This window comes from Solea solea, chromosome 5, assembly GCF_958295425.1.
Source record: "Solea solea chromosome 5, fSolSol10.1, whole genome shotgun sequence".
NCBI classification, from domain to species: Eukaryota; Metazoa; Chordata; class Actinopteri; order Pleuronectiformes; family Soleidae; genus Solea; species Solea solea.
In genome coordinates, this window is record NC_081138.1 from 1553788 (window position 1) to 1577525 (window position 23738).

Genomic DNA, 23738 nt, shown 5'->3' on the forward strand with positions numbered 1-23738 from the left:
AAAGGCGCTCACAAATTAAATCATTATTATTAAAAATACTTGATCCTTAAAGATCGTCCTTTATTTGTCTCGCAGCGGGGAAATTTAAATCGTTACAGCAGCAAAGACAGTAAAGATAAAGATAACAAATAATAAACAATAAAAAGTACAATATATAAAGATATTAATACTAAGACAATAAAAAGAGAAAACACAGTCAAAACGACAGAGTTTAAGGGGAAAAGGCGCCATCTTCCATCTTTGTAAGTAAATGACTCAACAAAACATCAAACATTAATCTCATCTTCTCAGTTACATATTGTATCTTTAACTTCATTGTTGTGGTGATGTGTTGGGGGTGTGGTGTGGTGTGGGTGTGGTGTGGGTGGAGACACCAAATCACAATCCTTGCCAGAGCCCCCACAAAGTCTAGAACCGGCCCTGCTTTTTGAGAACGTGAGGATTTTGCACTTTATCTTATAAATGTTGAACTTTATCACAGTCAGAGCAGCAGCAGCAGCAGCAGTGTGTGAGCAGGGAAGTGTCTTCAGGCTCCAGAGCACCGCCTTCCTCCTCCTCCTCCTCCTCCTCCTGCAGCAGCAGCAGCAGCAGCAGTTACAGTGGAGCGCTGTGAGTGAGTGAGTGAGTGATTGAATGAGTGCGTGCAGCTGATCCAGCTCAGACTCTTCACAGAGGTTGTTTGACACCGGGAGGAAACCGAGGTTTGGACCAGGCTGAGAATATTCGGTGAGTTTTTGACACTTTTCTGTTGTTTGTTTGTTTTGTTTGAGTCAAACGCAGAGTTTTGAACTCGCTCCTCGTTTTAAAGTCAACAGTGTTTGAGCCGCAGCAGCAGCAGCGCGAGCGCAGAATGTTTTCACTCACAGTCACTTTATCTTTCAGTGTCATTACGTCATAATATAGTGAATTAAAATCCTCTTCATAAACATGGATTTATATATAAACAACATTTACCTATAGTGTCTAAATGTAAAAGTACATAACATATACATAACTGTACATAACCATATATTAAATCATCACAGTCATTAAGTTTAATTACACACAAGTGACTTACACACAACTAAACAACACGTTAATGGAGTTAAATGCTTGGTTTCTCCTTCCACCTGCTTAAGAAAATAAGGGACTCACTGATCATCCACATTAGTTTGAATATAATGACTGGTTTTCATGTCATAAACAGTCAGACATAAAGTCTCGTCTCTCCTCTGATAACTATAATAAAGTATTCTCCCTCTTGTGAAACCTGCATTTTTGCCATGCTGATGTATAATCCATGAAAATCACCTTTGAGCATCAATCATAAACCTGTGGATTTGCTTGTTAAACTGGAGCGGCAGCTTTTGCTGTAGATTCCGACACAGTCGAGAAGAACAGAAACCTTTGAGCTGAAGATCCCTCTCACAGCTCCTGTGCAGTTTCCCTCAGACTGCCTCCACCTGCTCTGCAGCTTCTGCACAGCAAACGTCTTTAGTTTGCAGAGACACAGGCTACATAATAAAGAGAGGTGTGGTTCTGTGTCAGTGACACAGATACAGTGCGACCTACGTGACTCCAGGCTGATGCACACACAGCTCAGCCTCTGATTAACAGCAGAATCCTGAGGTTTTGTCCTGTGAGGGAAAAACAGAGTCACAAAGAAAACACTTCCTAAGTCACTGCATCATATCTCTGTCTTCTTCCTCCACATGAGCTCTGCTGTGATTCATACAGTGATGCGTTCACATTTTTCGGAGGGTTGGAAGTTGCTGTGTGATCAATGGTTTCCTGTTTGTTTTGGGCCTTGTTACATGCAGCCGCTGCTAAAGGAACTCCAGTGATCACGTTCACTGCATCTGCTCTGCTGAGCGTCTGAGTCATTCACAGGGAAATAAACAGTTGCTTAGTAAGACACTGTAAGTTGTTCTTTGTGCACTTGAGCAGTGATTACAGGTCAAAGTAACTCTCCTCCCTCCTGAGATCAAACATCAGGGGGAAACCGAGGCTTTGTGTCGTATATGAACTCTGTAATCCAGCCGCGTAATGTAGGACATCGTCGTAAAAGTAATGCAAACAAAGGTGAAACAGTAATAAACATGTGCAAGAGAGAGGAAATCACAATATCCAGGAGTGCGATGTCTGAATGAACCCTGAAGAGTTCCTTTAAAAAACTTCCTTATTTGTTCCTAGCGGCAGAAAATGTCACCTTCCCAAAAACTGCTATAAAAACTACATTACATTATATATTAATATTTTTTTCCACTTTAAATAAGTCAATATTATATTGAAATATACATATCACATGTTTTTGAAATTGTAACCCTTTAAAGGCCATTATGTTTACACAACTCCACTGAAAAGAACTACAATAATATCCATAAAATACATTTCAAGGAGAATTTGATCATAACTATTATTCGGCAGTGTCAGATTTTTTTAAATGAATGAAATGATTCTTGCGTAGCTTAGCCAGTTTAGGCTAATTTAAGAAACTGAAATGACAAAACTGAATAACCTCTGGAAAATCTGAGCTATATTTATTCAAGATTTAAAAACAGAATGTCAGGAAACGCTTAAGGGTTAAAGGACAAAAATGAAAACTTTGACAAAAGAGAAGATGAAATGCTGCAGAAATATATACTTTCTTTGTCAAACAACTTTATTATTATCATACATTTTCTGTGAAAGAGACAGTTAAGAGTCACAAATAGCAATCCTACAGTGACTGAATGACATCAGCTCATAAATCCGAGTAATAAAGATAATATGTGAAGGATGAAAACGATGTATCAGTGTTTGACAGAGACTCATAAGCAGCCGGCGAGGTGTTGTGAACTTTCTCCTTCCGCTCTCTCATATGTTTCCTTCCTTGTTTCCGCTGCGTCAAGACCCGGACACATGTGCTCAGAGAGACAGACACAGACACAGAGAGAGAGACAGACACAGAGAGAGAGACAGGAGATAGCAGCTCTCAGAGATAGGTGGGGAATGTTGAAGCTCAGGTCTCAAACAAAACGTTTGCTGCTGTGTCCAAAAAATCCTACTCTGCCGACTCAGGTCAGCTTTGAATGGACACAGTGTTTTGTGTGGAGCTGAAGCTTCATGAGAACATGGAGCACAGCTGAGGGGGAAGCCACTGATACAGGGAGGCTTCACATGTTCTCAGTTCTCAGACGTTCTCCCTCTGGCAGGACACCCGGGGGTCGCAGTGAAACAGGTTTTAAACGGCGACGTTCCAACGAGCTTTAAAAACCACAGAGGTGGAATCTAGGCCGCACGTCAGCGCTTTGATCTGGACAGGAAACCGCCAGCGCTCTGCAGGAAGAGTTTGGATGGGAGGCGTCTGATAGCGCTCACATGCCATATTTCCCTGTGGTCAGAGCTTTTTCCTCTCTTTCATGATGCAGAGTTACTGCAGCTGATCACAGGTGAACTTTGTACGTTGTTGTGAGTCTTGTTTGCAAGTCCTCGCTCTGGTCATGTGTTGTTTTCTCCTGCAATACGACACGCGTCTATTCTGAGTCTGGCTTTACTGATTGTTGGCTCTCATCAGATCATCAGATGCTCCCGCTGTCGTCTGAACCCTCGCTGTGCCTCCCTCACAGAGTTCCCCTGTGTGTGTGTGTGTGTGTGTGTAACTGCAGTTTAAACAAACGACTGATTAATCCCATCAGCTGTGTGTGTGTGTGTGTGTGTGTCTCAGTATAGTCATGTTGTTCTTGTGTTGACTGATGACATCGCAGTGATTAGTTTGATGTAAAGACAACACACAGTAAACTCTGCTGCTGTATTCTGACAAACGCTCCCTCAGTCAGGTCTGATTTTTGTTTGTGAGCAGAATTATGGAGAAACGTTCTCGGGTTATAAAAACCCCTTAAATATTGGTGTGTCGGCTTCAATGTTACACTTTTAAGGAATTGTAGGGAATTTAAGGAGACTTATGGCCCCGGCTCTACTTGCCCCGGCACGGCACGGTCTAGGAGGCATCTCCACTACCTACTCAATGTGGGCGGAGTCCTCACTGCACAGCTGACTTGTAAAGCAGTTGAATCATTAGAATCAGTTCATTTAAACTATTCGTTCAGTTCTTCCTTTGTGACCGAAGCACAGACTCCGTCTGACGCAGTCACTGCTGTCGCTAAATACACCAGACTCCTCTGTTAAATATGGAGATTTTAGACATTTCCCTGGTGATTGTTGGAGGTGAACCCATGTTTTTAGGAGTTTTAAGTCTTTTTAACTCATCTACAGTTCGGCATTGTTCGGCTTTGATTCTTGTGTCGTCTTTTCCTGTGACGGCACTAAAGGAAGTACCTGGTACCAGGTTACTCTGCTAGTGGAAACACAACTTAATTGTTGTTTCTGATGAGGCGTGTGGAGTGGTGCCTGCCTGTCTGTCTGTCTGTCTGTCTGTCTGTGCTGTAGCTGTGTCCTGGCACAGCTACCACATGTCAGAGGTTAGATGATACTGTTGTGTGTGAGTGAAGACCAGAGCCCTCAGGCTGAAGTCCACATCAGAGCTGTGTTCTCATGCTGACTCCTTATCAGGCCTACAGAAGGTTCCTTCCTGGGTTTTTTTCCTTTTTTTTTTTGCTTGAGTCCAGTCTGTAATTACAGTTTGTGGCTGGCGACGCTGCAGTCTGTGCGTTTCCCAGCACTCCCAATGTTTTCCTTGTGATGTCAGCTTCCCATTGTGCTCTGACAGCCTGGAGCTGGTTTGTGATCTGCAGAAACAAATGATGACTACTCACTTCTACATTTTTAATGTAGGTGATGCATGTGAAGTAAAATAAGGAAGAGGAAATAGCAATGAAACAACGTTCTGGGTTAACTGATTAACTGATTACAGACAGTTGCCAAATAAATCCTTTGTTCTCTAATGTTTTTATTTCTTTTCATCTAATGTGCTGGTTAGTGATGGAACAATAGAGGATATTATCACTCACTGTGATAGAAAACATTTAAAATAAGTTCATTGTGGTGAATTTCTATTATCGTGGTAATCGTGAATCCTTTCTAACTCACTAACGCGTCTTTCCTCGTGACTGATTGCGATCTTTTTAAGAATTTAAAGAGTTTAACAATCTAAAAAGATGATATTAAAACCTTTTTGTTTCCTAATATCGAGAATCACAATTATTTTGCTCCAGATAATGAAGTAAATATCTGTGTTACACTGATTGTCACTGCATTAAACATGATCACTGTAGAAGTGAATCTTCTTTCACACGTTATAAGGAATAAAAACAAGTTTTTCTGATTTCTCAGCTTCTTAAATGTGGATATTTTCTGGTCTCATGACAAAGAAATCATTCAAAAATGAATCATTTTTGGTTTTTGGACAAAACAAGAAAAAAAGGTCTGATAAACACTGATCAACATTTGTAAAAAGAAATTTTATTGCTTTATTGGAAAATGAAAGGATGGTTCATGGTGATTTTCTGTCTTTCTCTCTTTAGTGTGTCCAGGTGTTTCAGGTACATGTTTCACATTCCTATCATTCCCCCCGTCTCCCGTCGTGGAAGCTGATATCTGGCTTTTTGCTAAATGCAGGTGCTTCTCTTATTAGAGGGCGTGTTACAGCACAGTCTGGTTACATTACTGTTACTTTGTCTCCTCCTCACTGTTTGAATACAAGCTCTCTTAAAAAGGACATTTTAATATCAATGTCTGGGAAGAATCATCAGTTTTATATATTTATTTATATATATATATTTATGTATATCATCAGTGTTTTTAATTCATGTACCTGCGCTGTCACATTTATTTAGAGCTGTTGTTTAAATAGAATTGTATAAAATGTGAATAATGTCATTCTATAAGTAAGAGGGATGAATAGCAGTGAGTGGATATGATAACTCAGCATCAGTATCTGTCTGAAATTAGACCAAATCACTGAATCTGGTATCAGAAAAGGAAACAAGCAAAGTTTCATGACATCACTGCTTCATAAACACAGCTAAAGTCATCATGTGACGAGGACACGAGGTAAATGCATCCATGCAAATGTCCTATTAACAGCTAAGTTAATTCAAAGAGATAAAACGTTAAACATTAAACTCTGTCGTCACTGTCAGCAGCAGGTCACGAGTCATTTATATGTACATGATCGTAAAGTAGTTACACAAAGTCAATGAAACCAACGCGCCACAGTTTTAGCTGTTTGGAATGTTGAAAATGAATCTGTACTTTAGATTTTCATGGTCTTCATGCTCTTCATCGTCTTCATGGTCTTCTTCAGAGTTTTGGTGGTGTCGTTGTGACGGCGCCTGGTATGTGCACGTGGATTCTTTCCGCTTTCTCTGTCATTAGCTGTATTTTTACAGCCGTTCTGTGGGTTCAGTCTCGTCTGCCCACAAGTGACTTTCCATGCTGTCAGCGTGCGATGGTGAAGTCATGGCACTGACTGTGAGTGTGAGTGTGGAGCAGTGACTGGGCTACAGAGACGGTCCGTGCTACACATCCTCAGATTCATGCAGCAGATGCTTCCGATGATCGCTCTCTCTCCGTCGCGCTGTCCGCGCGTCTTCATTTCAACTTTTCACCAAAGCCGTGACAGATAATTCAGTTTAGGACGAAGTTTTCTCAGCGTAAACATGCAGTAACTTCTCTGCAGTGAACAAAGTTTATGGGCGTGGTCACGCGTGAGTGGTGGAGCCAGCGTGAGTGAAGGCCGACATGGAGCCACAGTCCTGCTGATGGAGCAATTTAGAGCCACTGCAGACACGTGGCAAAGGAAGGGCCGCTCCGTCTCACTCTCATCACAGGGTCTCACTCTCGACACAGGGTCTCACTCTCACCACAGGGTCTCACTCTCACCACCGGGTCTCACTCTCATCACAGGGTCTAACTCCCGCCACAGGGTCTCACTCTCGCCACAGGGTCTCACTCTCGCCACAGGGTCTCACTCTCGCCACAGGGTCTCACTCTCATCACAGGGTCACTCTCACCACAGAGTCTCACACTCGCCACTGGGTCTCACTCTCATCACAGGGTCTCACTCTCATCACAGGGTCTCACTCCCGCCACAGGGTCTCACTCTCATCACAGGGTCTCACTCTCATCACAGGGTCTCACTCCCGCCACAGGGTCTCACTCTTGCCACATGGTCTTACTCTGACAACAGAGTCTCACTCTGACCACAGGGTCTCACTCTCACCGCAGGGTCTCACTCTCACCACAGAGTCTCACACTCGCCACTGGGTCTCACTCTCATCACAGGGTCTCACTCCCGCCACAGGGTCTCACTCTCACCACAGAGTCTCACTCTCATCACAGGGTCTCACTCTCGCAACAGGGTCTCACTCTCATCACAGGGTCTCACTTTCGCCACATGGTCTCACTCTCGCCACATGGTCTCACTCTCACCACATGGTCTCACTCTCATCACATGGTCTCACTCTCAAGTGGTTTTATGGTTAGTGTTAGAATTAGGTTTAGCTCAGGGTTAGTCAAGTCAAATCCAGTCAAGTTAACTTTATTTCTAGAGCATATTTAAAAAAACAACCAAGGTTTAAAGTGCTTTACAGATTTAACATCAAATCAATAAAAATAGTCATAAAACTGTTTAAAAAGTCTCGAGCAGAAGACGTGGATCTTTAAAAGCAGATTTAATTTCATGGCTAACTCAGCTACAGAGGGACATCATCATCATCGTCATCATCATCGGGACCAAAACAGGATACGACTCGCAGCCAAACAGGATTCTGTGTAAATGAATATATGCTAACTTTAGCCCAGGGACAAACACCGTTGTTATGGTAACAAGGTTCAAAATCTCACGAGATTCAAATCATATTCAAAGTCGCCTCCTGAAGCGGTTTGGATAACAATCTGTCCTCGGGTGTTTTTACACTTAGAAGTGATCTGAACTCAATCCCATCACAGAATTCACTGTCCCTGATACTGTCATGGCACCTGAGGCCCTGGTGTGTGTGTGTGGGGGGGGGGGTTTACAGTGAGAGTGGATTACAGTGAGGGAACCATGTGACCTCTCCTCTGACCGTGTCTCACACGTCTCTGAGCAGTGGACTCCACCCAGACCCTCATCAGCTCCCACGTCTCACTCTGATGCTGTGACTTTCTGGCATTGTTTCCAAAATCTTTGGTGGTTGATTAGAGGAAAGACAGAATTAGACTTGAATTATTCCTGGTGCACATATACGTATGTACTAATACTGAAGGAGGAGGATATCTGATTATTGAGCGTGCACACACAAAGACTGTGGAAGTTTGAGCTGGTATAAACGTTTAACCAGAGAAAAGCTGTTAAAGTGTTTAACTAACCACAAAAATCACTTTCAACAATCCTGAAGAGAGAATTGTCTGCAAAATGTTTAATATTCTTTACAATCTTCTGTTTTCTGTGTGCAGTGAAGTGAAAAAGCAGTTAAAACAGTGTTTAAACCCAATTTAAGGTTGTAAATGCAGTGATGTAATACAAGTGAAGCGCTTTAATCAGACTAAGAATAGACGATGGAAAGTACTTTGCCATGAGATGACATCACGTGTCCTGTGTCTTCAGGCCGGGCATGACGACGCGGGCCGAGCCGAGGGCCGAGCCGAGGGTGTAGCCACGTCTGGCAGAGACAGTGCTGCACATCACGCCGTCCACTGCAGCGGGACGATGGGTGAGACGGACGAGGACAGGGAGGACGTGGGGAAACAGTTTGAGAAGTTTGTCCAGGCGTCGACGTGCAAAGGAGCGCTGCAGGCCTTCAGTGTCCTCTGCAGACAGCTGGACCTGGACCCCGCAGACAACCGCTCCTTCTACAGCAGCCTGAGGGCAAAGGTCACGTCGTGGAAGGCCAAAGCCCTGTGGACTAAACTGGACAAGAGGATTTCACATAAGGAGTATCAGAAAGGCCAAGCATGTGCCGGCACCAAGGTAAATCCTTTACTGTTGTCTTTGTTCTAAATGGTGGAGCTTATGATTTACAGCAGGTTATATCTTAATTGAAGCACCTGATAAATGATTTGAAATGTTTTGCCCATATAAAGACACGCAGCCGAGCTCCAAACACGTCTGTTTTTTTATGGAATAGTTTCTCAGCAGGACGTTGTTTTCTTTTCATCACGAAGTATGAAGTCAGATCTTTGTGAGATGATAAAACAGGTCATCGTCACCATTCAGCCTCCAAACACCACTTATTTCTGTGTGTGTGTTATTTTAAAACCTGTCAGACTTTGGACTTTGACTCTCTCACAGCAGCTGTTTTTTATAGACACAACAATGCACATGTTCACTTTATTTAATCTCATACATATGCTTCACACAGAGCTTTTACTTCACTTTACAAGCTGCTACTTGTTGTAACTGCAGTAACATCGTCAACAAAACAAAGAACAACAAATAAAGCACAAACGCGTGTGTGAAGGTCTAAAATATCACACCAGGGTTAATTCAGGAACCCACTGATGTGACTTCATCTCACATGGTTCCTTTTCTCTTAACAAGCTCAACTTTGTTCCTCTTCATCGTGTATATATATATACATATATATATATAATAGTATCTAAACAGTATGTATTTGCCCTTTTTAAAAGAGTAAAACCACACAAAAGTCACATCACAGAGACATAAATAAAAAGCAACATCTTAACATGTCAGTGAAACAATACAACATGAAATCAGTCACACTTTCAGATGACAGAGCTGTTTAGACTTAAAGTGAGTTATTATGAAGAGATTATGTGCCAGTAGAGTTGGGCAATGATGAAACTCCACAGAAAACAAGTGCATAACAGGAAACTACGAGGCAAGTGTGTTTGTACAGTGCTTTCAGAATATTATATCAAAAAATACTGAACCTTTGTTACGTAAAGTAAATTATATCCCGATATCTGTTGTGATTAAATCATTTTCCATCCCTGAATGCAATTAAATTCAATTGTATTTGTATAGTGCCGAACACAAAACATCCATTATCTCAAGTCTCTGTAGATAAAAAAAATAAAACAGACTCAAAGATGTGCAGCATCTGCCTAGACAGGTTGGTGTGAAAGGAAACAAATGGGGAACAAATGAGAGGTGGGGGAGAGAAAGTACAAGAGGGAGGTGAGGTAGAGACAATACTGGATCAGGTTTAGACAGAACAATGCAATGGGAATAAAGTAACGTGTGTGTTTTAAAAGCTTCAGTGTGAGCTCACGTTCTTTCTCATTCAAGACAAAAGAACTGACTCAGAGTTTTCACTGTCAAATAAAAACCATGTCATTAAGAGTGGACTGCTACGCTGTTGTGAACACATGAACGTGAGCCTCACGCACGTTCAAACAGACGATCTGTTTCCACTTGATGACCAAAGTCTCCCGGGGGAAGCGTGAAGTGACGACTCATGGTTTTATCGCAGCCAGCTCATGAGCGGTGACAGATGTGATATCGCTCAGCGGCACCTCGTCTCTCAAGGATGTGATGTCATCGTCGTTTTTACGGCCGCAGCTGTAAAGTTTTACTGTGTATGAAAAAAAAATGACAAATTGAATAATTCAAGAATTGCAATAATATAATTTAAGGTTTAAGAGCCTCATGTCCGACGACAGGTCTGATAAATGTCACACTTTTGTGCTTTTATTACACAAATTTGCTGATTTTTCTCTGTCAAATGTGATAGAAAAGTTAATAATGAGTGATTTGTCCAAACATGCGATGACATCACATTGTGATTGACATTTCTCATCAAATGACGGTTCATATGAGGGATTTACAGACTCTGTCACTCGTGTTCACTGCAGCATGGATATAATCTTTGTGGGATTATTCTCTTTAGACTCTTTGTTTCTGTGTGAGCTGAAAAGTTCATAATGCAGGGGTCCAATTTGTCTCTCATGTGGTCTACAGTACAGATAGCAGATAAAACCTCATCAGTCGTGTTAGGGAACAGAAAATAGGAGAATATTGAAGGTGATCCACAAACTCAAAGCCATTACAACCAGGGTTAGTACTCATTTTCTCCATTCGCTATCATTCATGTGGGTTTATTATTAAGGAAACAATGAACAAGGTTGAATTGAATGCACACAACCTCATATTTTCATAATCTTGGATTTTTGTTCTTTTTAATCTTTTTTAGTCTGGTTTTCTGTTCCTGGTTTTCTGTTTCATTTTGTAGTTTTTACCTCTACTTCCTGCCCCGCCCTGATGTGTTGGTTCATTTGCTCCGTTTCACTGCCATGTTGTTTCCATTTGTTCTACTTTTGCCTTCCCCTCCTGCTTTATGTTGTTTTTAACGACACTAATTGTTAAATTTTTCATTCTGCCTTTGGGTCCTAAAGTTAAAACACAATCATTTACCAATATTTAATACAACAGCTGCAACAAACGATTATTAATCGTTTAATCTGGTCCATAAAATGAGTTTTTCAATTTATTTGTGATGTGGAGCAAAGAAAACTGAAAAAATTCACTTTTAAGAAGCTGAAAAATTAGAAAAATTGAGAATTGAGTAATTGTTTCAGGCCCAATAATACTCTACAATGCAGTGAGTGTAAATGAACATGTATGGATCTAATCTGACTTAAACCTAATGCAAAAGTTGCATTTTTGTTTAAATTCTGGACTGGAAGATAGTGAAGGGGAGGAGTTTTGCAACACAGTGGAGGTCGGAGAGGTCGTCAGAGGTCGTCAGAGGTCGTCAGAGGTCACAGAGGTCGACACACAAACACACACAGAGCGACTGAATCTAGAAATGATTCATAATCAGCTGCAGTTTTAGTTTCTGAACATGAAACTCGTTAAAATGTCGTCTGCTGACTGACACCCGGCTTCAGATGTGACGAGAGCGAGGTCACAGGTAGGAAGCGGACAGGAAGTGTGCGTGCGCTGACTCTGCAGATGTGGAGGAAAAAAACGCCTCGTATGTGGAAAAACATGTCAGTAAACGGAAAAAAGAAAGAAAGAAAAAAAGGTGATAATCACATGGAAACAGTTGCAGGAGTTCAGATAAACGCGTGTGTGATACTGTGAACACACACCTGAATCCACTGAGTTAGTACTGTGCACAGAAATGATATCATTTAACATCCTGTCGACTCTGTGTCTCACAGATACACTTAGCTTTTGTTCAGAGGAAAGAAAAATTGTTGCCTGCAGGCTTGTCTCCACCTGTGTGTGTGTGTGTGTGTGTGTGTGTTCTCCTCACACCTGAGAATACCTCATCCTGAGCACCTGAGGCCACATGTGACGTGACACCGCTGTGAAACCTCAGAGAGGGAAATCACAGAGTGACCAAAGAGCAGTCGTGTTGTTGGGTTTGCTGACGCTGCGCGTTCCGTCCACACGACTCCGTCTCCGTGTCCCACAACAGACGCGAGTGGAAGTCCCTGACACACAAAGAACTTTACAAACTCCACAGATCTGACAAATGCAAGGGGAAGGAAATAAAAAGGTATTTTCAGGATTTGCTGGAATCTACGCCGACAGTAAGGGTTTGGTCCTGGATTAGATTTCAAAAGAATCAGAAGTCGCACACACGCACACACACACACAGGAAGGAGAAGATAGAGTGTGCCAGCATGTTTAAGCCTGAAGGATGACTTCATGTGTGAGCCACACATTCTCAGACAGGCACCGTAAACCTCATGAATCACCTTTGATATGTGAAGCAATGACGGCTCAGGTTAATGTCGTGCAGGGCAGTTTCCTGATAAGTGTTCCTTCCTCTCCTGGGTTCAAGTAAACACTCGTCTTCATGTTTAATGTTTTTCTAACGATCATCAGTCACTCACGGTCTATAAAGGTCTATAAAGTGCTCTTCAGTGTCATTGTGTGTCCTGTTTTAGACTTGACACTAACATCCATGCTCAGTGGTGTGATTATCACTAGGTACTATTGTCCTGATGTGTCTCCTGTGACCAGATGTGAGCAGATCTGGTTCATTCACCTTATGTTCAGACACAGACTGACTTCAGGTTCAGTCTGTGACTTCACAGAAGTGTGAGTCTGTGCAAACTTGACGGATGACCTCAGAGGGCATCCGTCGAGGAGGCGGGGTCTCATTCATCCCGAGGACACATTGTGTTCATACACGCTCAGGAATGTGGTCACATGTGTCCTAAAACCACCTCCAAATGTGTGTTTGTTTAAATCAAATCTGAGCAGAGTGGAGTTCATGTGAACTGCGTGTGATGGTTCAGGATGAATGTTCATGCCGGGTCTGAACCAGGTCTAGATGCTCTGGCGGTGCAGTAAAGTGCATGTTGTCATTCTCCTGCTATGTTAATAAGACGCTGACGTGACTGTGATGGCGCTCACGTCTCTGAGGTGGTTTGTGTTTCCTTCGTCGCTCAGTGCCTCATCATCGGCGGCGGTCCCTGCGGCCTGCGGACGGCCATCGAGCTCGCGCTGACCGGCGCCAAAGTGGTGGTGATCGAGAAGAGGGACTCGTTCTCCAGGAACAACGTGCTGCATCTGTGGCCCTACACCATCCATGACCTGCGGGGCCTCGGGGCCAAAAAGTTCTATGGCAAATTCTGCGCCGGGGCCATAGACCACATCAGTGAGTATCTGACTTCACAGAGAGCAAACGGGCTGATGGGTTATTAGGCTTTTTTTCCTCCATTGATCTGTGTTCTCATGTTACATCGTCACTGAAGCCTGAGTTTTTTAAAGCAGGTGTGTGTAATGATGGTGCTGGAGGAGGAGGAGGAGGTGGAGCATATTATCAATATTATCAATATTGATAATATTATAATATAATATTCGTTTGACTCGTGCTCTAAAAGTTACACAACGTCTGTGTGAAGCCGTTTGGCAACTTTGATGCTGCTTCCATTCAAAGTGAATGAGATACATTTTAAAAAATCATCTTAATCTTAATCCCAATTCTTGAGTCTATTCTGTTTTTTGGTTTTTGTTTTTAAGTCATTTATTTGAAAGAAAACAGGATGTGAAGAAATAAAATCCCATTTATTTAAAGATACTTATTCATTCATTATCTCCTGCTTTATCCTCCCCGGTCAATTTAGAGCAGGGGTGTCAAACATACAGGCCACGGGCCAGAACCGGCCCACCGGGGGCTCCAAACCGACCCACGGGATGTGGTCTATAGGACGTTGTTTTTTGAATTATGTGAGATATACGAGGACACGGTGATGATTATATTATGGTGAAAAAGCCTGAGCACAGAAGGAAGATGTATGAAAACACTGTGTCTGTGTCTGACAGGCATCCAGCAGCTGCAGCTCACCCTGCTGAAGGTTGCACTCATCGTTGCAGTCGAGTTTCACGTCAACGTGGAGTTCGTCCGACTGCTGGAGCCTCCAGAGGATCAGGAGAACCAAGGTATCGCTGCAGCCTCACGTCCAAACAACACATTAGTGACCGTTGTTTTATGACTCACGCGCTTTGGAAACCGGGACAGAAGTTTGATGGATTGTTCAGTGTGATATAAACATCAGGCTGCGTCTGTCACTTTGTGAGACCGTTACTGTGGAGCTGAGACTCTGTGTTTACCCCCCTCCTCCTCCTCCAGCTCAGAGTCAGTGAGCGACGAGGATATAAAACTAATAAACAGGACACAAACGCAGGGAATACGATAGTTTTTCATCGTGTTTACACGGTCGACGTATGAATTCATGGAGACTTTGTGTCAGAACACAATCAAATGTAATGTTGTTGAATCCACAGCGGTTTGATCGTCTGTCTTTTTCACAGCGTTGTCATGTTGGTGTTTGGTTGTAATGTCAATACACCGATAACACCGCAAGCCTCGGGCCTAAATTTAGACCAGGACTTAACACTTGTGTCAAACTCAGCCGAGCCCTTGACATCATGGAATGCGCTCACACGCCGGCTGCACCAAAACACTTAAGATTCTTTTATTATGAATATGTTCTACTCTTTTATTTGGACAATAATCTGTGCTGACTCAGTGGTGATGGACTGTGTAAACACACATGTGACTTACCAACATGTCTGAGCACTGACCATATTCGTCCTCGTCAAACAGCAAAGACGTTTGTGTTGCACAGACTCAGGCTTGCGTGCGCGTGGCAGGTGGCGGAGCGGTCCACGAGGTGTTCTGATGGAGACTGTTGAAGTGTCCTTGAGCAAAGAACCACGTCCGCCCTTATCTGCTGCCATTCCACATTCCCCACATTCCGCCTGGAGCGTTTAAACCCTCTCACTCTCTCTCTCTGTCTCTCTGTCTTTGTTTCCCTTCTCTTAGCGCTCGGGTGGAGAGCTGAGGTTCGACCCGCCGATCACCCTGTGGCGAACTTTGACTTGGATGTCGTGGTGGGAGCGGACGGACGCAGGAATACTCTGGAAGGTGAGAAGACGGAGGAGATTCCTCAGGGAGACGCTGTTCAAAGCATTCTGGAAAGAAACTTAGGCTTCATTCATCCATCCATCCATCCATCCATCCATCCATCCAACCATCCATTCATCCATTCATCCATTCATAGTCCAAATCCTGTGTCCCTGTAAAATCACTGTATACGACATAATTCCTGCTTCTTATTGGGTCGGTGAGCAAATCATTCACGCAAATGACGCTTTTCATATGCACTCAGGCCACACCTCCACCATTCCTCACGCGTTTTCCAACAGTTCCAAACACCAACCTTCAGTATTACAGCACACTTCTTCTTCTTCTTCTGCGTCTTTTATTCTCTTTCTAATCATCAATGGAAAACGTTAAATCTTCTTCTGGTGGTGAAGGACGAGGACTTGAGTCCGGAAGGTCGCTGGATCCAATCCACCAGCCACTGCCTCTGTCTTCTGTTATTTACAGTATTATTATTTTATTATTGTTTTAAGCATTAATAATACATAAAGCATTAATTAAAGAGTGCTTACAACTAATTATAGTGTATTATAAGATTGGGATGCATAAATTATTACTATAAATTAATAGATCGGGTGCCACCAAGTCTCACTTCAAGGTTTTCTCACAGGTCTGCATACCCTGCATGAATTATTTTTCTTCCAGTGATGGCAGAGAGAACTTGGCTCTTGCTTCCATTTTGAGCAGCTTTCTCCATGGAGCTCCCCCAGAGCAAAGGTCATGAGATGCCTCTCCGGACTCCGCCCCTTTCTGTCAGAACAAATCACGTCAGATCTCTTCTTCCCTCTGACACCCAGCTCCTCCCACAGGAGCGTTGCAGGAGCGTCCATACGCTGCAGCGTCGTTACATCTGCTGTGCAGCTAAACCTGAAACTCACCTTGTGTAAAAGTATACGCGCTGGAAGCCGCTGATCTCTCCCCGTGGGGAAGGAAACACATGAAACCACTAAAAGCTCAGTGCATAAATAGAACAGAGGCGGGGGCTCGGCGCAGCAGCTGATGCATGCGTGTTGGACTCGCTCCATCTCTGTGTCTCACTGTTCAAATGTTGTCATCGAACAAACCGATTCAAATCAGATGCTTATTCCTAAAAAGGGCATTTTGGAGCCAGATGAGGTCATGGCTCATTCTCAAATTATGAAGAAGCCTCTGGGAGCGGATTTTCCTCAACAGTCAGAGATCTGCTCTCTGTTGTTGTTACAGTGTGTAGAGTAAGTTTCCTCTTCCCTTCCTGTGCTCGCTGCGTTAGAAGTTGGTAGGTGGGCACTTTGTCATTGACGTGGCAACGAGAGCAAAGTAAACACATCGTGGACAAATGGAACGACTCCTCTGTACGACTCTGAACGACAAATGTGCTTTATGCAGCGTGGGAATGAAAGCGCTGCATATACATACACTTTTAGTGCTCGTTAATGTTCGAAAAGTGACTGTTCATGATGGGAAACTGCATAAATATCTGTCATTTCACGGTGTTTGTGTTGCACTTCATCAAAAAATGTGCGACAAACCCACAGTGTGTCAATAAATACAACACAAACACTGTGATTTGCTGCTGATATAACGCAGTGACAGATATTTATTCAGGGAATTCGTGGCATTGTCCTGAGTAAGTGTACGACTCGCAGCAGTGAAACGTCTGAGGGAATTCTCTCTCTGTGCTTTGTGAGCAGATGTTTCCCCGCTCGTGGTCATCATCTTTCCTCAGGGTGTGCTCGGCTCGGCCTTTTGTGCTGCTATTGTGTTGATGATGTAAAAGAGTTTTAACACCCTCAACAAAGACTCTGTCAAACATCTGAAAGCAGGCCATTTGTGACTTTTAAAATAAATAATGTCAGCTCAAATATAGAAAGAATCCTAAGATGTTGTAACTAGTGATTCCTCGGTCAGTGTGTTATTGGTGTGGATTACGCAGAGAATCCCACTTTAAGTTTTAGAAAAGGTCCTTTTCTTGACACTTGTGAATAAAGTCAGTGGCGTTTGACTTTAGTTTTCTCCGCTTGTTACATTTCCGCTGACTGTGTGAAGGCTCACCTTGGAAAGCTGCCTCTTATCCTTCAAAAACTGCCTTGTAATTATGGTTTTAGCCGGGATTTCCTTTGGTTTTTAACAGACAAGTTTATGGGACTGGAATTCTTGGGAAGATGAACGTGTTTTTTTGCTGTGTGTCTGTTTTCTTCTCTCTCAGGTTTCAGAAGGAAGGAATTCCGAGGGAAACTGGCGATCGCCATCACGGCCAACTTCGTCAACAGGAACACGACGGCTGAGGCCAAAGTGGAGGAGATCAGCGGCGTGGCGTTCATCTTCAACCAGAAGTTTTTTCTCGACCTCAAAGAGGAGACAGGTGGGAGAGAGGAGAGCCCACGAACTCACCACGGTGTCACTGTCACGCTTTTAAATCTGGAAATCGTTCACAGGCATCGACCTGGAGAACATCGTCTACTACAGGGACAACACGCATTACTTTGTCATGACGGCCAAGAAACAGAGTCTGCTGGACAAGGGGGTCGTGATTCATGTAAGTATGTATGTATGCATGTATGCACCTACATGTATGACCTAAACATCTAACAAAGCAGCAACTCAGTCTCCAGAGTTTGTCCAGAAACTGTGGAAGAGAAAAGAGGAGAAAGACTAGACTGGTTTAAAATGAACAGTAAATTACATAAACACTAGTTGAAAAGAAGGTGGAGCTGAAACGAGTAATCGATGAATCGATTATTAGTCGATTACTAAATGAATCGACAACTATTTTGATCATTGAATTATCGGTTTGAAGCTTTTTTCATCATTAAAACCAGATTTCCGATTGTTTAAGCTTCTTAAATGTGAATATTTTCTTGATTTTTTTATTTATTTGCTCTGGATAACAAAGAAATCATTAAAAGTGAATCATTTTGGTTTGAGAACATCATCATTTCCAGGTTTGACAAACACTGATCAACACCAAACGATTCATCGATTAATCGAGAAAATAATCGACAGATTAATGGATTATGAAAATAATGGTTAGTCGCAGCTCTAAAAGAAGTTTTGTAATTCATCTCTGAACAAACAAGTTGAACTGGGTGTTTATTGGGCCTCCTGTGTACCTAATAAAGTGGCAGGTGAGTGTATTTGAGACAGTTGATGACAAACATTTGAGTATTTCTTACACTTGTATTTGCTAAAGTCCCGTCACGCCTGTGTTCATACAGGACTACCTGGACACCCAGATGCTGCTGAGCAGCGACAACGTGGACCAGGAAGCTCTGCTGTGCTACGCCCGCGAGGCTGCAGACTTTGGCACCAACTATCAGCTCCCCACGCTGGACTTTGCCATGAACCACTGCGGGCAGCCGGACGTGGCCATGTTCGACTTCACTAACATGTACGCCTCGGAGAACGCCGCTCTGGTCCGGGAGCGCTTTGGACACCAGCTGCTGGTGGCGCTGGTCGGCGACAGCCTGCTGGAGGTAAGAGGGACGCCAGGTGTGTGTGTGTGTGTGTGTGTGTGTGTGTGTGTGCTCTTTTTTTATTTCCTAAATGACATCTTTCCTGTTAACTTCTCTGTCATCTCGCACGTACAACATGTTCACTGTTGAGTATTTACCGTGTGCTTCCATCACCATGTTTATATTCCACTTTGTTGACGTTGTATTGTGTATTTGTGTTTGTGTACACTCACAAACAATTCATATTTACACATATTTTTGCTATGATTTCCTGTGCAGCCGTTCTGGCCGATGGGGACGGGCTGCGCTCGAGGCTTCCTGGCCGCCTTTGACACGGCCTGGATGGTGAGGAGCTGGGCTCAGGGTCGGCCCGCTCTGGAGGTGCTGGCAGAGAGGTACGCACACACACGCACGCACGCACGCACGCACGCACGCACGCACGCACGCACGCACACGCACACACACAGACACACACACACACACAGATGTGTTTGTGCAGTGTTCATATTTCCTCACTTTGTTTTCTGCTTTGAACATTTTTAAATCCAGGATAAAAAACACTTATTTTATTATTATTATTATTATTATTATTGTTATATTATTATCATATTATTATTATATTATTATTATTTTTATTTCTAAATTGTTTTTATTTTTATTTCTAAATTGTTTTTATTTTTATTTCTAAATTGTTTTATTCAATTGTTTTTATTTTAATTTCTAAATGGTTTTTATTCAATTGTTATTTTCTTACCGTCTCTGCAGAGAGAGCATTTACAGGCTCCTCCCACAGACGACCCCCGAGAACATCGCCAAGAACTTTGAGCAGTACACCATCGACCCAGGAACTCGATACCCGAACCTCAACGCCTCCTGTCTCAGGCCGCACCAGGTGAGCGGGAGAAAAACAAACTAAATATGAAGACAGTGAGTGTTTGGAGCGACTTGATTGTCGTCATTTCTTTCCTCTCCATTCCTTTGTCAGGTGCGTCACTTGTACGTCAGCGGGGAAGTGAATTCCTGCTCTCTGGAGCGAGCCGCCACCATACGACGACCTGTCAATCTCTGCAGGCGAGGTAGGTTGTTGTCAGATTCCTGAGCGCTGTCGTGTTTCTGCGCCGGTGACAGATGTTGTCACGAGACACAAACACCTGCTTTACTGATTCTGGGCTTTGAGTCAAAAAGTGGTCATTGATAAAAGTTCACACAAATGTCCTAGTGTTCACTTATCTGGCCTCAAACACAGTGATAATATTATTATTTTTATGAGTGAATTTTAAATTGAAATGACTGAGATGATCAGACGGGGTTTATTTTCTTGTTTTACTAAAAGAGGATTTTTATTTGAACATAAAGGCCTTGTGATTGTTTTCTTTCATTTCCTTCAACAGGAAATAGTGACAAACTAGAATAAGTTTGTTTCGTGGTGTCATGACAAAGACAGTTCGTTGTCTTGTGGCTGGCTTCCTGTTTTACAGTTTTGTTCTTTTCGGGCCACAGTGAGAAAAAAAAAGTCTTCATTTACGAGATTAAAGTCGTAATATTCTAACCTGTTGTTTTAGAAGAGACGAGCAAGAAAATGCATCTGTTCTGCAGGCGGAGGACTGGTCGACTGCAGGGTCATCGGCGGATGCATCAGTGGCCGTTCAGACGGGTTTTGTGGTTTCTCTAGTTCATCATATGAATCCATATGATGTGCTCGCTGGACCTCGACTTCTTCTGGATTATTAATTATTAATTATCAGTCAGATTGTTACTTGAGAAACCACAAACCCCTCTGAATGGCACGCTGCTGTATGCAGATATTTCCCGCTCCACAAAAGCAACCATTTCCTCCAAGTCCGCCTGGTTCTTTCTGTGGAAAAGATGCGTTTTCTTGCATTTTCTTCTCAAAGTCGATTACACAGATCGACTGTGACAATATGATGCTGATGTGCTGAAAGGTGAAGTATGTTCTTGTTTGTGAAACTATTCTAAAGTACAATTCCACAAAATGCTCCACGAGAGTGATTTTAAAAACTCATCTGAGAATATTACGACTTTATTCTCAAATGTTTTTCACTAATACTCTGTCGTACTTTGTCAACATTACTTTATTTGTCTTTCTTGAAATAACCACCGTGAATGGATGGCACACGTGTGGGTCTCGCTTGTGTGACTGTGACGCGTTGTGTGTGACTGTGACGCGTTGTGTGCGACTGTGACGCGTTGTGTGTGTGACTGTGACGCGTTGTGTGTGCGACTGTGACGCGTTGTGTGTCTCCTGCAGAGTCCGAGGTCAGACCGGCGCGGCTCCTGACGTGGTGTCAGAAACAGACGGAGGGCTACAGGAACGTGAGCGTCACCGACCTGACGTCCTCGTGGCAGAGCGGCATCGCTCTGTGTGCCCTCATCCACAGGTTCAGACCTCAGCTCATGTACGTACATCCCATAATAGCCCCAGCGTATGTCCTCACACTGAATTAAATGCATCTATGCGTTCATAGAGTGGAAACTTGTTTTTGGGAGGACAATCGTGTTCTGGGTGTGTTAAAAATGCTCGGCATGAGATCTTTATCTTTATCATCGACTCCTCCACACTTCACTGTGGTTTTTAGTAGAAATGTGTATGTTTTCACATCATTTATCAACATGTTTCAGTGTCTGTTTTCCTGTGCGTCCTCAGTGTAAATCACAGTGATGTGGATCTGTGTGTTGCTTCACACTCACACAGCAAACCATTTTCCAGCTCACGGTCAGACTGGGCTGCACCGTGTGGAATTTGCCCGTGCGACTGTAAATGAGTGCGTTTACTAATCTAATTATATCCTCGCACTCTTTAATTATTGCCTTCATACTTTTGCCACACGCCACTGCAATTTCATGTGGTGCCGTGAGTTTCCGAGAAGCGCTGGCACCTCCCCCCCCCCACCGTTCTGCAGAGGGTTAGAAAAAAAGAGGCAAAGTTTGTGTGTGCCGTTGCTAGGTTACCGCTCTCCCCTTTGCATTTTTTCTCAACGTGACTGCACGACGACGTCAGAGCTGAGAGGCTTTTTTATTTCCTGCCATTTTCCTGTAATGGGTTGAACGTGTGTTGAGTTAGAGGAGAAATCGTTCCACTGCGTACGTGAAGACGAATCATGACATCAACCCTTCACTCGTTTGCCTCCATCAGAGATTTCGATTCACTGAATGAAGAAGACCACGCTGCAAACCTGCAGCTGGCGCTCGACGTCAGCGAGCGAGAGTTTGGCTTTCGCTCGTTCACCTCGCTGAAGGATCTGAGCGCTGCTGACGACCCGGACAAAACCTGCATGATCACCTACTTGTCCAGGTTCTATGAGCTCTTCCGTGGAACACCTCTGCCTGCGTCAGGTACTTTATCATCTTTATTGTGAAAAGAAAACGTTCTCTAAGAAATCTGCATGGAAAGCGTCAGTAATCCAGTCGTGTGTTTGACCGTAGGCTCCAGAGTCGTGGATGAAAACAATGAAGATTATCCATCCAAGGACGCGAGGAGTAAAAACAACGGGCTCAACATCGCGGTGCCCAGGAAGCGAGTTCCAAAGGTCAATTCTCCTTTTCTCTAACATGTGAAACTCCTCGTGTGAATATTCAGCCTCACGTTATTTCCTCACTCTGTGCTTCCAGGATGAAAAGAGGACAGATGGCACAGACCCCACCTACAAGAGGAGGAGAAAGTTCTATTTTGAGGAGGTTTGTTACTGAACTGTTTTCACTCACGTCATCACCCACATCACATCGATGAACTCGTGTATTCTTGGTGTTTTTCAGGCCGCCGACGTGTCCAGTAACGGCTGCGCGGTGCCAGACACACAAGAGCCCAAAGAAAATAGAGTACGCTCCATATCCAGTCAGTTATTGGCCAAGTTTGAAAGCAAGCCGAGCAACGCTATCCGAAGAACACAGGTAAGAAAAAAAGAGCTTCTCTGTCTTCATCTTTTCAGCCTTTTCTCTTCCTGAGCCTTTCTTATTCTCTCTCTTCCTGATGTTTTCTGGAATAATCTCAGTCAGACTGTGAGAGGACGACGTCCGTGCTGCAAACACGTGACCTGAGCGAGAGTCTGCGCGGTAGAGTCAGGCCTCGGGTTCCGCCTCAACCTTCTCCTGAGAGACAGGTTATCACCTTCTTATGAACACAGCACAGAGACTTATGAGCACATGAATACATATTTAACAGATCATACAGGTGGTTTTAATGCAGATTAATGCAATATTTCCTTATATGAACACACTCTGTAATCAGAGCATCATCGTGTTCATGAGCTCAGCTTTTGGAAACGACAGGAAGAATGAGGATAAAGTGAGTTTCATGTAAGTGATGATGACGATGATGTAACTTTGGCAGAAGATAAAACATGAAAGATTGACTGTACTGGAGTTTATATTCATGCTGCACTGGCTTGACTAGCACTCGCCAGCGAGGGCAGAAGAATTTGTAATATTGTTTGAAAATGGCCAGAAGCATTTTAGAAAAAACCAAACCCATGAAAGCACCTGCATGCTTCTCCACGTGCATCACCATCTCATATCCTTTCCAGTTTGAGTTCAGCCTCAGAAAAGCCGCAGAGCACTTAGTCCACCTGCCGCCAAAGCCTCCGCCCAAACCCCGCCTCCCGCCCCAGTGTCCATTTCCCTCTGTGAAGCTCAGACACGTTGATGAAATAGACTGTGAGTCGAAGCCTCAGTGTGACCCTGAGAGCACAGATCCCCCGGCCTCCTCCTCCTCCTCCTCCTCCTCCTCCTCCTCCTCCTGCCACTCAGCGATCCAGTTCATGTCGAGGCTCCTGCAGCGCCTCAGGGAGGTGGACGAACACGTCTCTGAGGTGAACTGTCTGTCTTCTTTCCTCTTCTTTCCTTCACGACTTGTTCCTTCTCTGTTCCTCATGATTGCACGGTCTGTCTGCTCCCCCGAGTGAACGTTGATTACACTTGTGTGTGTGTGTGTGTGTGACGCGTGGTGCGACGGTGAAGTCAGACCCTTCATTATCCAGCCACACAGGAATGGAAAGAGCAGGCGTTACAGAGCAGGCGTTAC

General features: G+C 43.6%; 1 protein-coding gene across 7 annotated transcripts in view; it reads left to right on the forward strand.

Moving 5' to 3' along the window:
* Window positions 1–440: 440 nt before the first annotated feature.
* Window positions 441–23738, forward strand: part of mical2a (microtubule associated monooxygenase, calponin and LIM domain containing 2a) — a 32233-nt gene continuing 8935 nt past the window's right edge. For 2 of the 7 annotated variants that reach the window (XM_058629140.1, XM_058629135.1), the window contains exons 1-18: window positions 441–726; window positions 8507–8869; window positions 13271–13478; window positions 14147–14263; window positions 15150–15251; window positions 17455–17610; window positions 17684–17784; window positions 18464–18721; window positions 18980–19095; window positions 19466–19592; window positions 19686–19776; window positions 20970–21117; window positions 21855–22054; window positions 22145–22248; window positions 22331–22396; window positions 22475–22609; window positions 22711–22818; window positions 23242–23526. In XM_058629140.1, coding sequence (XP_058485123.1) covers window positions 8609–8869; window positions 13271–13478; window positions 14147–14263; window positions 15150–15251; window positions 17455–17610; window positions 17684–17784; window positions 18464–18721; window positions 18980–19095; window positions 19466–19592; window positions 19686–19776; window positions 20970–21117; window positions 21855–22054; window positions 22145–22248; window positions 22331–22396; window positions 22475–22609; window positions 22711–22818; window positions 23242–23526 — 2583 coding nt within the window. In that variant the 5' untranslated portion in view covers window positions 441–726; window positions 8507–8608. The other 5 variants (XM_058629136.1, XM_058629137.1, XM_058629138.1 and 2 more) reach the window with 5 other exon arrangements.